Source organism: Microplitis mediator, chromosome 3, assembly GCF_029852145.1.
Source record: "Microplitis mediator isolate UGA2020A chromosome 3, iyMicMedi2.1, whole genome shotgun sequence".
NCBI lineage: Eukaryota > Metazoa > Arthropoda > Insecta > Hymenoptera > Braconidae > Microplitis > Microplitis mediator.
In genome coordinates, this window is record NC_079971.1 from 17,443,402 (window position 1) to 17,458,587 (window position 15,186).

General features: G+C 28.9%; 2 protein-coding genes and 1 long non-coding RNA gene across 5 annotated transcripts in view; 1 reads left to right on the top strand and 2 right to left on the bottom strand.

Annotated features, from left to right (window-relative positions):
- LOC130664434 (GTP-binding protein REM 1) overlaps window positions 1-15,186 on the bottom strand; it is a 207,444-nt gene that overhangs the window by 107,259 nt on the left and 84,999 nt on the right. The gene's annotated exons all lie outside the window — the stretch shown is intronic.
- LOC130664433 (uncharacterized) lies at window positions 1,089-10,438 on the bottom strand. Its single transcript, XM_057464297.1, has 11 exons — window positions 10,154-10,438; window positions 9,195-9,317; window positions 8,927-9,106; window positions 8,057-8,794; window positions 7,886-7,990; window positions 7,566-7,799; window positions 7,065-7,343; window positions 5,947-6,291; window positions 4,296-5,873; window positions 3,377-3,649; window positions 1,089-3,282 (listed from the first exon to the last, which is right to left on the bottom strand). The coding sequence occupies exons 1-11, from the start codon at window positions 10,263-10,265 to the stop codon at window positions 3,065-3,067; spliced, it is 4,185 nt and encodes a 1,394-aa protein (XP_057320280.1). The 5' UTR covers window positions 10,266-10,438; the 3' UTR covers window positions 1,089-3,064.
- Window positions 13,763-15,107, top strand: LOC130664438 (uncharacterized). The gene is made up of 3 exons (XR_008989409.1): window positions 13,763-14,118; window positions 14,212-14,414; window positions 14,531-15,107. It is a non-coding gene; the product is annotated as an uncharacterized LOC130664438 (long non-coding RNA).

Consider the following 15,186-nt stretch of genomic DNA (forward strand, 5'->3'; position numbering starts at 1 on the left):
GTACTGTACCATTCCAAGCATATGTATTGACCTATTTCCAAAATAATACCCACCCAAAATCTGTGAAAAAAGGGCACCATACGATTTCAAGCATATGTGTTAATCTATTTTTAATATTTCACACTCAAATTTTATGTGAAAATATATTAAACATTTCTGATAAAAGAGTACCGTACTATTTATATTATAAGATATTTTGTCGGGGATGTTTTATCTATTGAGTATTTAGTCCGGGGATATTTTGTCTATCGAATAAAATGTCTTCGGATATTTTGTTGCGGATATTTTGTCGCGGATTTAATGTCTTCGAATAACGAGTGACGGAATCCACACACACATACACACACACACACACACACACACACACGCGCGCGCGCACACATACATACGTACAGACACTCGAACATCATTCTAAAAACAGTCAGAATAGCTTCCTAGGATTTCAAAACGTCGACATCTGATGAAAATTCGATTTTCGTAAATCGGACCGAAACCAATAACTTCCCGAATTTTTGAAAATTTTCAATTTTCTTAGCGGGAAGTTAAAAATATATAAAATTTCGATAAACAATATATTTGTTATATACACTAATGCAAAAAATTAAAGGAGCAGAAAAATTTTATAAATTTTTTAGTGATTTTTGGAAGGCTGTAACTTGGTGAAAAATAATCGTATCGAGATTTTAGAAAAATCATTTTGTAGCTTAAAATCTCTAGTTTTGGTGCATTTTTTTCAAAATTTTTTAAAAGCTCCGGTTATTGCGCCAAGATGAGAAATACCGCGAGACAAAAATTTCTAAATTATTTTTGTTTTTTTCCGAAGAGCCCACGGACCGCAGAAAAATTCTTTTCACTAAACAAATTCATAGCTTGTTTAGCAAATTTATTCAGCTTCAATTTGGTTTTTTGTTTAACCTCGTAGGACGTTTTGTCGCAGAGATATCAGCCTTCAAACAGAAAATGATCCTTTTGGCTTTGATCATCGATATTTCAGGTACCAATGTTTGCACAGAAAGTTAAAGGGCGGCGTTGAAAACTTGAATAAATTCCCTACAAGACCCTGTCATCATTTTTTGAAAAACAAAATTTTTTTTATTTTTAACATCCATTAGAAGTAAGTACAAAAAAATGACTTTTTTTGGTTTTTTAGTAAAATAACCGCTACTCGAAAAATATCGAAAAAAAAATAATGTTGCCAGGGACTTTTTTAGCTTAATGTACCCCCAAGACCCCTGTAAATTTTGAAATTGATCTATCGAACCGTTTTTTGAGAATCATCGATCAAAGTTTTGCTAAACAATTAAAGGAGCAAGTTTTGTTCCTTTAATTTTGTAATCATAATCAAAGTGAAAAAATTATTTTTTCTGGACTTTTCTCAAATTTTTGCATTGGTGACTCGGAAAATGCAAAGAAATGACAAAAAAAATAAAAAATTTCCAAAAAATGTCAAAAAAAAAATTTAGAACACAAAAAAAAAGTTTCAATTTTTTTTTTTCTTCGATTTTTTTGACAATTGTTGGAAATTACATTCCTCAAACGATAAATAAGTTAGAAATGGCAGGATATATGTCAGCAGAAAAAGTTATATACTTAAAAAATCTATCACTAACGTTATAAATGTAACAACCTAAAGAGAAAAAAAATCAATTACGGAGTGGGAAATTATACACTAGACTCTATCAAAAACATCGACTAGTTTTTTTTTTTAAAATACTCTGAAAATATTGATTAAAATTACGGAAAAATGATCCTGTTAAAATGACAGCTCTTAATTATTAATATGAATGGTTGCCTAATCGCGATTGTCTATTACCTATTTGATTAACATGGGATTTTTTTTTTTGAGTGGAATTTTATCACGCATTAGAAAATCAAAGCATCCGTAAAATTGAAGAACATTTTTTCAAGGAAATTGAACGCTTTACAAAAAAGGTATATTATTATTTTTCGATAAATTTGAATTTTTAAAAGTTATTCAAGGCCAAAGTTTGATTCATAGCAAATTTTACCACTATTCAACTTTTTCGGCGAAACTGTCAGACTTATCGTAAAATGTTATGGGACCTTTTTTGTAGACAATTTTATTTCTTACAAATTGTCGCCAGAAAAGTATTTTGAAAATCTACATTGTTTTCTAGTTATTTTTATTTTAATGTAAAGCTCTTGAAAAAAATGGTGTTTGGGTCGATTTCAAAATCTTGACATCAAAATGAAAATAACCAGAAAAGAATACGGAATGTCAAAAAACTTTATCAGAGATAATTTGGAAGCAATAAAATTTTCTAAAAAGAAAATCATATAACATTTTACGAGAAGTCTGATAGTTTCGCCGAAAAAGTAGAATAGTTATAAATTTTACTATGAATAAAACTTTGACCTTGAATCATTTTTGAAAAATTAAATTTATCCAAAATTAGTGCGAGACCTTTTTTGCAGAGCATTTAATTTCCAACAACAATGTTCATTAAATTTTCTGATACTGCGATTTGCTAATGCATGATAAAATTCAAAACTTAAAATAAAAAATTTCCCATGTTAATCAAATGGGATATAGAAAATCGTGATGAAGCACCCCTTAATATTAAAATTAAGAGCTACCGTTTTAGCAGGGTTATTTTCTTGGTATCCTAAACAATATTTTCAGGATAATTTTTTACAAAACAAACAGTTAATTTTTCTAATACAACCTATTATACACTTTTATTCACGATGGAAAATTCGGTTCTCGAGAATTTATATTCCAAAGATTCAATTTGATAAAAATAATTACTCCAGAATCTTGCTCGAACACGTATTACTAGGGTTATTTGTAAATAAATAAGAAGCAAGATTTGGAAATTACCCGCATTCTGTTCCCATCTAAAATTATCTTGTATTTCTATAAAAAGTTTATTTTGTTATCGGTTGTAATTTAACTTAGTACTCTTTATTCATCATTAAATTGGATATGCTTTATTCAATGAATCTCAAGGAATGATAAATTGAGTAGACAATAAAATAAAAAAAGAAAATAAAATTATAAAACCGGTGAAAGATTATATTGAAACGGTGTATTGAGAATTTTTTATCTCAATTTTTTTTTTTCGTGCATATATTGGTTGCAGATCCAGCTCCGAATTTGAGCTTCAGTACGATCAATCTTTGGATGTGAACTCAGAAATTGCCTTATTTCAATAGCAGTAGGAAGCTTCATTGTTTCAATATTTTTGGCAAAAACAGATTTCACCGATAGTAGCTCATCATCACGCCAACGTTTTCGAGTAGTTTTTAAATTCGAAGTTCCTAAAATCAATTATCGTATAATTAAAAAAATAAATCATACAGTCAAAATGTTATGGTTATTTCAAAAATATTTATAGTTAACAGCAAGATTTACCTGGAGTTGGTGGGTTATGCCGATATTTTTCAGTAAATTTACCTCTCTTTTTATCAGTAAAATCAACAGTTTTTTTTTTCTTAAAATTTTGCTTCGATTTTTTCTTTTTAGGTTCATTTTCAAAATCAGAATCACAACTATCTAAATCTTTTGCTAATTCTAAATCCTCATGCTGCACATTACCATAAGAAATTTGATTATCGTCAGTAGTTGTCAAATCATTGTCAATCATCTCTTCGTTATTCAAAGTATTTTGTGTATCTTTTTCAGAAGCTATATTTTTACATGAAAAATAAATAAACAAAAAAACATAATGTGTTAGTACTTAATAAGTATTGAAATTCAATATTATAAGATTTTTTTTCTGAATAAAGTTTTTCAATCAAACTTGTTTTACCGCTTGTAACATATTACAAAATATTTTTATAATATTTTAAAAATAAATTCGTAACTATTTTTTATTTATTTCTTTGTTTAGTTATGCTTATTATTTATTTATTTATTTATTTTTTTGAATCAGTTTAATTTTATTTTCTAGAACGAAAAAAAAGCAAATTCTTTTTAAAATTATCGTTTTTAACGATGAAATGATACCACAAAGTTTGTGGATCGTTAAAGCTTCAAGCTTTTACGTTTAACCATTAAATGTTTCGTTTTATTTTTTTTTATTTTTATGTGGACAATATGGAAACTTAAGTAATTTTAAAGATGGTTTATCTTTTCTGTTAGCTATAATTTAAATATCAAACTTGAAAATATTTGCAAGCATTTTGAACAATAATTTTAGAAATTTCAAATAATATTATACGAAAATGTGTGCAGTAAATCTACCTTCAATAAGCTATTGATACTTTAAAAATTGTTTGAACATTTGAGTATCTATTTGTGTAATTTTTTAAATGACTTTGATATAACTTACATAAATTATTGGAAGATAAGATCGTTGGCGCTACAGATGGGCTAGCAACAATAGTTGCGTTGGTACTAGTGTGATTACTTTTCATCCCCACAGCAACTTCCAGTATTTTAGATACTCCACAAAGATCGCGACTGAGAGTTGTTTGACGATAATGATGACGATGAATTTGTTCATCATGTCCCATGAAATTAGCAATATCATATATTTCTGATTCGGCTATTTTAAGAGATGCTACTGTAGTCGCAAAATGTTTACGCAAATTGGTTGCTCTCAAAGTTTCTGGATGCGAAGCATCACTCTCACTTGCATACTCACGAATCAGCTGACAAGCTTGTAAGTGCCGATGTCGTGCACAATTATCGAAGCCAGGTAGAGCAAAAATGAAAGGATTCTTTTCGTGAATTCCAGCTTCACGTCTATATTTTAAAATCATTTCAATGCTTTCTTGACCCTCTTTCCAAACAATTACAGGAACATTACGATCTAATTTTCCTCCCAGCTCAAATCGTAAATAGTTATCAACCATTTTTTTATCATTTTCAGATAATTTTTCATATTCCTGTTTATTTGACTCAGAAAACTTTTTAGCGCTTCTGTAATCTTCAATGCTAGCTCTTTCAAGCTCACCCGGTCTCTTACGATTGAACAATAGCAATAAAACAAGTGTCGTTTCACTCAGCGATTTCCAACATAGATAAGAATATTCAGTTTTTAATTTTACTAAAGCAGATTGGAATTTATTTTCCAGGTGTTCACGGAAAATTTTAATGTCATCCATTATTGGAAGTTCGACTTGCTTGTGTCTTTTGCGCTTAGTTAACTCTTCATACGCTAAATTATTAATACAAATAGGGTATTTTGATTTATGAAGAAACTCAAAATACTTTATTCTTTGCAGAGGTTCATGGTTTTCGTCTTCAATACATTTACTTCTAAAAGCATTAGTTACTTTTCCAAGATAAGTACCATAAGTGATAGCTGCAGATGGTGCTCGACAAGTTTTATTTTCTGCATCACAGCCAGTAAGACGTTTAATTGATTCAATAAGATGACTGTAAAATTTTGGATTAATGATTGAGGAAAAATCAATAATTTGGCTTCCAATTCCTTCAATTCCTTTCATTTCTATGACTAGCTTTCCAAGTAATCGTAATCGTGAACGAATCATATCATGCTGCTGTTGTTTACTATATTTATCACATAGTAAATTTGCAAAATAAATAAGCAAATCATCGTATCGTATAACTCGAGAAACGTCATCATCGTGCATTACAGAGAATAACTTTCGTAATAATGGAGTAGCTGATTCGTGAATAAGCCCAGCGGCTCCTCGTGACAAAATCGGGTTAGCTCTATGTCGAAAGTACGTTCCACCAACACATCTTCGTCTATGACGATGAATACTAGCATACTCTCCTAAGCAGACATGACACGTTTTAAAATCGGCAGCAGTTCTCTTCATTTTTGAGTTTGGCTGCCGGACAACCATTTTTTCTCCGTCATTATATTGTGTACAACTAGTGAATAAATTATCGCCTTTCAATCTTAACAACTCTAATTTGTGATTTTTTTCAGGTCCTTTTTAAAATAAATAAATTTATTAAAACCAATACAAAAGAAAAAAAAAGGGCTGATTAAATTAAAAATGTACCTTTTGGCAATATAATAATACTTTTAACTAGATCTTCTTCACGGTGGAGATCTTGTAAGTGTCGACTTATCACACGTTGCCATGTCTTACAATAGAAACAAAAATGAGACTTTCTTTTCATAACTCCAGAAGGAACAACAAACATATTAGCAACATCAGGGGCCCCAGCATTAAATTGAGGTTCAAATTCAAGTTCAGTTGTATCTTGAGGTAATGGCAATAAAGAATCTGATGCATTATTTGCATCATTGATTTCGTTTTCTGAGGCTGACTCATCTGGGATTGGTACATAGCTCTCGTCTGCACTATTATTTACTGAACTACGATCTAGCGTTTCATTTGGATCTATAACGAACGATTTATGGTAAAAATTCAAAATTAAGAATGCAAAAAAAAAAATTGGGGGTGTAAAATAATTCATATACAAATTTGAGGGATTCAAAAGCCTATAGTAGCTTTGCAAAAAAAAATTACAAGCAGATGAGAAAAAATTTGTTCCAAAAATAGAAGGTTGTAGTGTTGTTATTTTACTTTTATATATTTCATAGCGTACTAATACTGAGTAGTCATTACAGACCAGGCTAACAAATATCTACGAAACTCATTTTATCTCTCTAAGGTTAAAGAATTTTAAGTGACAATTGTTAACAACAAAGTAGTTTTACAAAGCTCTATAATTATTGTTTCTAAGATTTTTTCCATAATGTTGCTGTTTATCTCAAAAAATCACAAAGAAAATGTGGTCATTAATTTTTTTTTTCACATTTCGGAATTCCAATTACAATAAACTTATTTATCAAATTTAAAATTATAATTATTAATGGACGTTACCAAGAATTTTTGATTTTTAAAGCTATACTTTAACTTTGTATCAAATGAATACGACTATAAGTGATCATCGAAAATAAGATAATCTTTATCATGATTGTTCATTTAGCGAAAAGTCAATGCAAATTTGATTAATTCATCTAAGCTAAATAAAAATGACAACCCATTGTAAATAATGATGAGATTATTGAAAGAATTTTAAAAGCCTACAAAACATTAATGAGATAAAAAAAAAATCAACTATAGTTCTTTTTCTAATTCAATTAGTTTTCCAAACATTAAAAGCATACCTATTGATGAGCTTGTTACATTAAGTTCTCGTCTTTCATCGATAACTGTAGTCATTTGATTTTCATCGTTTACTTCTGAATTACGCCAATGACAAGATTTATCCAATGTCAAATTAATGTTACCAACAATATCTTCTATACAAGAATCATCTCTGACTTCGTCATTCACAAGATCTAAATTATTCAATTCTTCGATATCTGACCAACGAGAATCTGCATCTGATTCATAATCACATTCCGTATTTTCTGGCGGTTCTTTATCGTTGTCATTTGGAAAGCCTTGAAAAAAAAAAAATTTAATTTAATTGTTCTCAACGAAAAGCGTCCACGAAACATCCTGCGATTATATTTAACTTCAACAAACTAGTTATATTTAACTTAAAAAATCAACCCAAATATATACATTCGAATGAAACAAAATAAAATGTTACAACTGGTAAAATTTTTAACAATTTCTGTTCCAAATTGACAAATTATTTAAAATAATAATTTAAAACGTACTTGCTAATGACGTGGGAGAACTCGGATGTTGTCTTTCATTGGTAATTTTTTTTATTGGAATATGCAAATCAGTGCTGTTGACTTCATCTTGTACATTATAATTCTCATCAACTTTACCATACTCCAGATCTACATTATTTAATTCTTCTATATTTGACCAACTACATTCTGTATTAGATACATATAAATTTCTCATATGATCTATCTGACTGTCTTCATTTTCATAAGTAAGCCCTTGTAAAAAGCAAATTGATTTGCGTATTATAAAAAAAAAAAAAAAAACAGAAAAAAATTAATTTTTCATTATAATTAATGCTTACCACAAGTTTCAGTAACACTTTGGTTATTATAATTTTCGGTATTTTTGATAACTATCAAATCTATTTTCTCGAAAGCTTGAGTCTCATTATTAAATATAGTAACTTCTGTAAATATAAAATGATAAAATTCATAAATGAGATTGAAAACATGTTAATAAAACTTATGTATACCTTGTTTATAAGTCGATGAATAGTCAATTATATCAACTGAAGTGTTCTGAGCAACTGCAGTATTTTCATTTTCTGTTATGTTTAAATTATTAGTTGAATCCTGAAGTAAATCATTTACATCAATTAAAGCAGTTTGAGCATCGATGGTATTTTTATTTTTATTTATCTGTAGTTCATCAGAGAGACCCGGAAGTGATTCATTTGCATCTACTACAGTTTTTTGAGTATCTAAAGTACTAAGAGCCAAGGTATTTATATTTTCTGGCATCTGTATATTGTCGGTTGTATCCAGAACAAATTTATTTGGAGCAATAACTGTATTTTGAGTATCAAAAATATTTTCATTTAATGTCATCTGCAAATTATCAGTTGGATCAAGTACTAGTTCATCCACATTTGTCACTGTAGTTTGAGCATCGATGGTATTTTTATTTTTATTTATCTGTAGTTCATCAGAGAGACCCGGAAGTGATTCATTTGCATCTACTACAGTTTTTTGAGTATCTAAAGTACTAAGAGCCAAGGTATTTATATTTTCTGGCATCTGTATATTGTCGGTTGTATCCAGAACAAATTTATTTGGAGCAATAACTGTATTTTGAGTATCAAAAATATTTTCATCTAATGTCATCTGCAAATTATCAGTTGGATCAAGTACTAGTTCATCCACATTTGTCACTGTAGTTTGAGCATCGATGGTATTTTTGTTTTCTGTTAGTTGTAAATTATTATTCAGATCTAGAAGCATATAGTTTTATTAAAAATTAATAAATTAGCAAATCACTAAATTTATTATATCAAAATAACCAAAAAAAAAATTTCCATCACATAATACCAAACGTAGAAATAAACAATTATTGTATGGTATACCTGAAGTAATAATTGAAGGAATCTCGTCATGTACAATAGTTGTTGTTTCTAAATTATACCGGAAATTCAGAGATGCAGAGTTTTTTTTTCCACTGCAGTCTTCGATCAATAATTGTTTCCTCTTGTCTTCCATTAATCTTTCAAGTTTTATGACTGCTTGCAAATGGATTAATTTTTCATCTATCAAATAAACGAACATAATTTATTATTCAAGTGTTTTTTAAATGATATATGAAAATTTATACTTAAAACATTAAATTAAACGGACCTTTGCATAAAGCTTTAAAATTAGATGTGCCTTTCTTGCCCTTCGTACATTTTATCTTTAGTGGGAATGAAATTTTTTTCGTGCAGTCAGCAACCACAGAATCGTGTTTATTTCCCAAAAACACTGTAAAAGTTATTTTATAAAATGGATATCTTCATAAAAATTATTTATATGATACATGTATATATATATATATATATATATATTTATATTAGGGTGGGTTGAAAAAAAAATTTTTTATTGTTTTTCTTAGCATGGGGGTAGAATTTGTACCTTAAAAAAAAAAAAATTTTTCAAGAAAAAAAAATTTTTTTTACTCAACATTTTGAGGTGGCCCACTCGTTTTTAAAATAAATAATTGATCAAACGGGGTAGTCCCAACGAAAAAAATTACATGGTGTTCTAGAATCTGTAGGGTGTCCCCTTGAAAGCTAATTGAAAGTCAGAAGTTGAAAAAATTTTTTTCCTATTATTTTTGTAATTTAAGTAAAATATCCAAAAATGAAAAGCATTTTCTTTTGAATTAAAATGAAAGTGAAGTAAAAAAAAATCACATTCGACAATTATTAGATGTTTTCCACGATTTTGGACAAAAAAAAATTTTTTCGTTGGAACCACCCTCTTTCATCAATTATTTATTTAAAAAACAAGTGGGCCACCTCAAAATGTCGAGTAAAAAAATTTTTTTGTTCTTGAAAAATTTTTTTTTTTTATACGGTACAAATTCTACCCCCATACTAAGAAAAACAAAAAAAAATGTTTTCGTTCAATCCACCCTAATATATATATATATTTCTGATGTGTTAATCAAGTCTATCAAAATAGTAACCTTTTCAGACAATTTTTCAGAAATATACTAAGTACCATTACGTGCATATTCATGTAAAACTTTTTAATAATAATGAGCTAATGTAATTAATTCAACAGTGATATAAATTAATCAAAGTATGTCGACTTACCTTTACATTCTTTAATAAAAATCTTTGGTTTTTTGTCAAGACCAAGTGGCCTATGATTCATGTATTTACGACGAGTAAAATACTCAGACTCTGATTTTACGTTTTGCTTCATTTTCTTTTTTTTAATAACTTTATCAATTGAAACTACGCATTAAAACTTATTGTTCAACTCGAAATGATGCAATAACCGATATACATCAAATTCTTAGAACACCCGGGAACATCTGAACGTTGTCAACACAGAAAAGTAAAATGGACCTAGCCGTACATCCAAGTGTGTAGAGAATATATATATATATATATATATGTATATATAATGTCTATTCTGTTATGACTACAAAACTACTACTAATAACTTATTTCTTGTTAGCCACTTGGAAAAAAATTTATTTATTAAAAGATTGGCTAAAATTTATTTTGTACAATAAAAAAGGCTGATGTAAAAAAACCCTACGTCCCATTTGGAATTGGCTGCATGTAAGCACAAAAAGTCAGAGCTACCAATGTAACTTTACGCGCCAAATTTAAAAATGGTTAATTTAACACTGTTTAAAATTGTCATTAGATTCATTTACTTTTATATTGATCTATAAATTATACCTATCAACTATGCAATGGAAAAATATAAGTATTAAATGAAATTTAATATTTTTATTAAATCCAGTTTATTTTTGTGTTGATATTCCTACAGAGGAAATAGCTTGTATTAAAAAATGAATATCTTTTTTTGACAAACGATTTAATTACTGAATATCGATAGCCATAGTGTAGATAATAAAATATTTAAATGTTATTGTCAAACTTAAAGCTATGTCCATATAATTTTTTATAAACTTTTTTATATGTTAAAATTATTTATTTTTATTATTATTTATAGGAATATTGCAAGTAAAAAAATGTTTTATTCCTTTTATTAATATTTAACTTAATTATATGAATGTCTTTAAATAAAATTAAAACTTTTTGTATTAACTTTAATAAGATATTACAATAAATAATTAATCAAAATTTTTAACAGCTGAGGTTTTTTAATTTTTTATACCAATGTTTTCGGTGGTGTATAAAATTTATCACTTAAGCATAATTTATTTATGGTGTTTCATCTTTAAACATTATCATTCAATATTATTTATTGCCTAAAAAATATTCTAAAAGTTAATTATTACTCATCATGAAACCAAAAAGTTAACATGAAAAAATTATTTCAAATACTTTTGCAACTGCTTGTACTTTCTTGTATTTATCCGCCGTGCATATCTATTCCACTTGTTATCGCTGGGAAGTTACTTTACCAACAGTTGAATTTTCTATTAAGAGGGTTGATAGTGCGTCTGATGTTCGGAGCAGTTTTGGTAGATTTATGTTGTGACTTATTTTTTAAATGACCAATAACAATCAGTACATGAATATATTCTAATCATAAGTTTAAACTGATTTGTTTCATTTCAGTTGAACTTTTATTATGCTTCGAGGCATTTTTATTAATAATTTAAACAGTAATATTATTTTTTTTCGGTTCTTGGATTTAACAATTTTTCATAACAACTTTTTTTTTGAAAAGTTTATTATAGTTCCATCCTTAAAATTTTTCGGTCATTCGTTGGCTTACTACAGGGTTTGATATCTACTTTAGGCTCAGTCTATGGCACTCCATAGATTGTTGTTAAAAATGAATCGGACAAGATTTTCTAGGTTTTCGGGGTAAGTAACAAAGTATCACGATTAAAACAGAAGGCTTGTAAAACATCTGGTTGTAAAGACGAAAATATTGAATATAATAGGTTGGCACGATTGATTACAGCTACCCTAATAGCCACTTTAGCTTGAAATTGACGGTAATTTGATGCTGAAATCACCTGAAATTTGCTGCCCGAATTTGCCGACAATTTGACAGCGAAAGTTGAAAATAAAATTTTGTGGTTAATTTTTCTTCAAATTTCCCTGATAGCCAAGTTGGCCGAAACTTGTCGACAACCTACTGCCGCCAAGTTGGCCGCAAAAGTTGGCATTTCCATAAGTTGACGGCAACTTTCTGAGCAACTTGGAGCCAACTCGTAGTCAATAGTTATACAAGCTGAAAGTTGTCTACATCTTGTCGTCAAGTTGGTCGCAACTCAGGTACATCAACTTTCTGATCAGAAACTCTGGCTATCAGGGTTATGGTAACTTTTTATGAAAAAAAAACTCGATAGCCAGAGTTTCTGATCAGAAAGTTGGTGTACCTGAGTTGCGACCAACTTGACGACAAGTTATCGACAACTTTCAGCGCGTGTAACTGTTGCTGACAAGTTGGCTACAAGTTGCTCAGAAACTTGTCGACAACCTACTGCCGCAGCCTGCCACCAAGTTTCTGAGCAACTTATAGCCAACTTGTCAGCAACAGTTACACGAGCTGAAAGTTGTCGACAAGTTTCTCGGAAAGTTGCCATCAACTCATAGAAATGCCAACTGTTGCGACCAACTTGGCGACAGGTTGCGGCAGTAGGTTGTCGACAAGTTGCGGACAACTTGGCTATCAGGGAGTCGGTAATGTTTATTCTTACCATTTCAGAAAGTAAGCAAATTTATACATAAGATTGTCTACAATTTGACGGTAAAAAAATACTGAACAATTTTTCAAGTCAAACTAACAATAAATTGACATAAAATTTGCCTGGAAATTGACGACAACTTTTTTCTAATCAACTTTTGAAGTGAATTTGCATTCTGATTCGGGCAGTAAATTTACATCAAATTCAATAGAAAGTTGCATACAAATTGTCGTAAAAAACGAAAAAGTCCGAAGTTGATGAAAATTTGTGAAAAAATTCTAGGAAACTTTTGTAAGTAAACTTTTGCTAAAGCAAAATGTACTATTAGGGTAGAAAAATAACGCTACCTTTGATAGTCAGGCTTGCTGAGCAAATAATGGCTTTACAAACCTGACATCTTGGGTTACTCATTTCCAAACTAGTTACAGAAAAAATGACACAAGTAGCCAAGTTTTTTTCAGTGAAAGGTTCCTCCAATTTGACGACAAGTTGTTTGTATTTATATGATGTTCTAACATTTTACTACTATTCGAGTACAGCTTAAACCAATAGTAAGCATTAATTTACGCTCACTTTTGGAAGGCCATTTAAAAAAAAATAATCTCAAAGATGTGGAAAAGTATCCTAATATTACAGTCTGCTTCTCAAAAGTTTACAGAAGTTTCCGTGAATTTTTTGTCAAATATCCGTCAATTTCGGGCTTTTCCGTTTTTGACGATAATTTGTATACAAGTTGCTATACGATTTGACGTAAATTTTCTACCCGAATTAGAATGCAAATTTACTTAAAAAGTTGTATACAAATTGTCGTCAAAAATGGAAACCCCGAAGTTGATGAACACTTGACGGAAAATTCAAGCGTACATTTATTAGGATCTTTTTCTAGTAACAAAAGATACCTCTCAACTGAAAAAAATGTAATTGCAAATTTTTTGTTCCAAATTTTGCTGTCAAATTGTCGGTAAATTAGGGCGGAAAATTTCGGCAATTTCGATTGTCAAATTACTGTCAATTTCATGCTAAAGTCACTATTAGGGTAAAAGTGTAAAAGTCGAACTAAATAGGTTTGTTGGTAAGGTAGTTTTTGCAAACCATAGAGAAGAGAAAGAATCGAATGTTTACATTAACCAAATTTACGTTGCACAAGAACTAATATTAATATTTTATTTTTCTAAATATTATTTTATAACAGACAAGCAGCGTGAGCGAAATTGAAAAAAAATTTATTCATCAACTGTATTTATACTTTCATTCAAGAAAGATTAAATCGTAAGAATTAATTGTGTTCTTGGATGACCTTACTACTCACACAAGTACAACTAAATAATATAAAATATAAAAAAAAAAAATAAATAAAATGAGTCTGAATTAATTTATTTCAATTTTTTTAATTGTTTATGAACGATAACTGTTCAACGAGTGAATAAACTTTCCGTAAGACACAAAACCATGCAAAACTATTATTATTCTGACTAGTTATTTAGAGTTTGGAAAAACCAATCGTTATATTATTTATTTATCTTTTAGATGAACGTGTGGATGAGTTTTTATTATAATTTTATTTAATTCAGAAATTTAACTGGATAAAATTTCTGATCTTAATTCCAACCGATGCAAATTGAATCTAGATCGATCAATTCTTTTTAGAGAATATAAAATCATTGCACTACATAATGTTAGAGCATCAGAAATACGAAATTAAAAGAAAATTTTCATCACGAATTGATCAGGTTATATACGGAAAATAAGTTCTGAACTGTTTAATATAATTTTTTATTACTTCAAACCAACATGATCTTATCATATCTTTATTTATGCAACTAAATCTTAATTTACGTTTGTTTAGGTTTTAACTTATAGAGAATACTGCATAAGCACGATGTCTTTTCGATTTTATTCAAAATTTCTGATTTAACTATTGTGGATACAACGCTAATGATTTTATTTAATTTTATAAATAATTGAATTTATTCAAAATCCTTGATCCTGATTTGAGTAAATAAATTATCATATGTACAGTTATAAAAACCTATTCGATGGAGGATGGAAATTTCTGTAACTAAAATTCTGACTTAACTTCCGTGACATCAACAAAAAAGCCTAAAATAAATTTCATGCAGAGTTAAATTACCTACAACTTCAATCCTATATATATCTGTCGTATTTTGAATCATTTAGCTGAAATTTTTGTTTAGTTTCATCGACACCAAGTAAAATATTTATCATTTTTTAAATTAAAATTAAAGTTGAACGATCAAAGTTACATCAGAAATATACTAAGTGAATTTTACGAAGAACTGAATCATCACCAACAAAGACATTTCTTATTATATTTTCTTTTAACTTAAGATTTTGATTCATTATCTGTCAGACATGAAGAAAACGCTAAAATAAATTTCAGAGAAAATTAAATTCTTAAAAACTTCAATTGAATTTTCCTGAGTACTTGATTATTTCACTGAAATTATTATTTGCTGGTCTCTGTACAGTTTATGGTGGAAG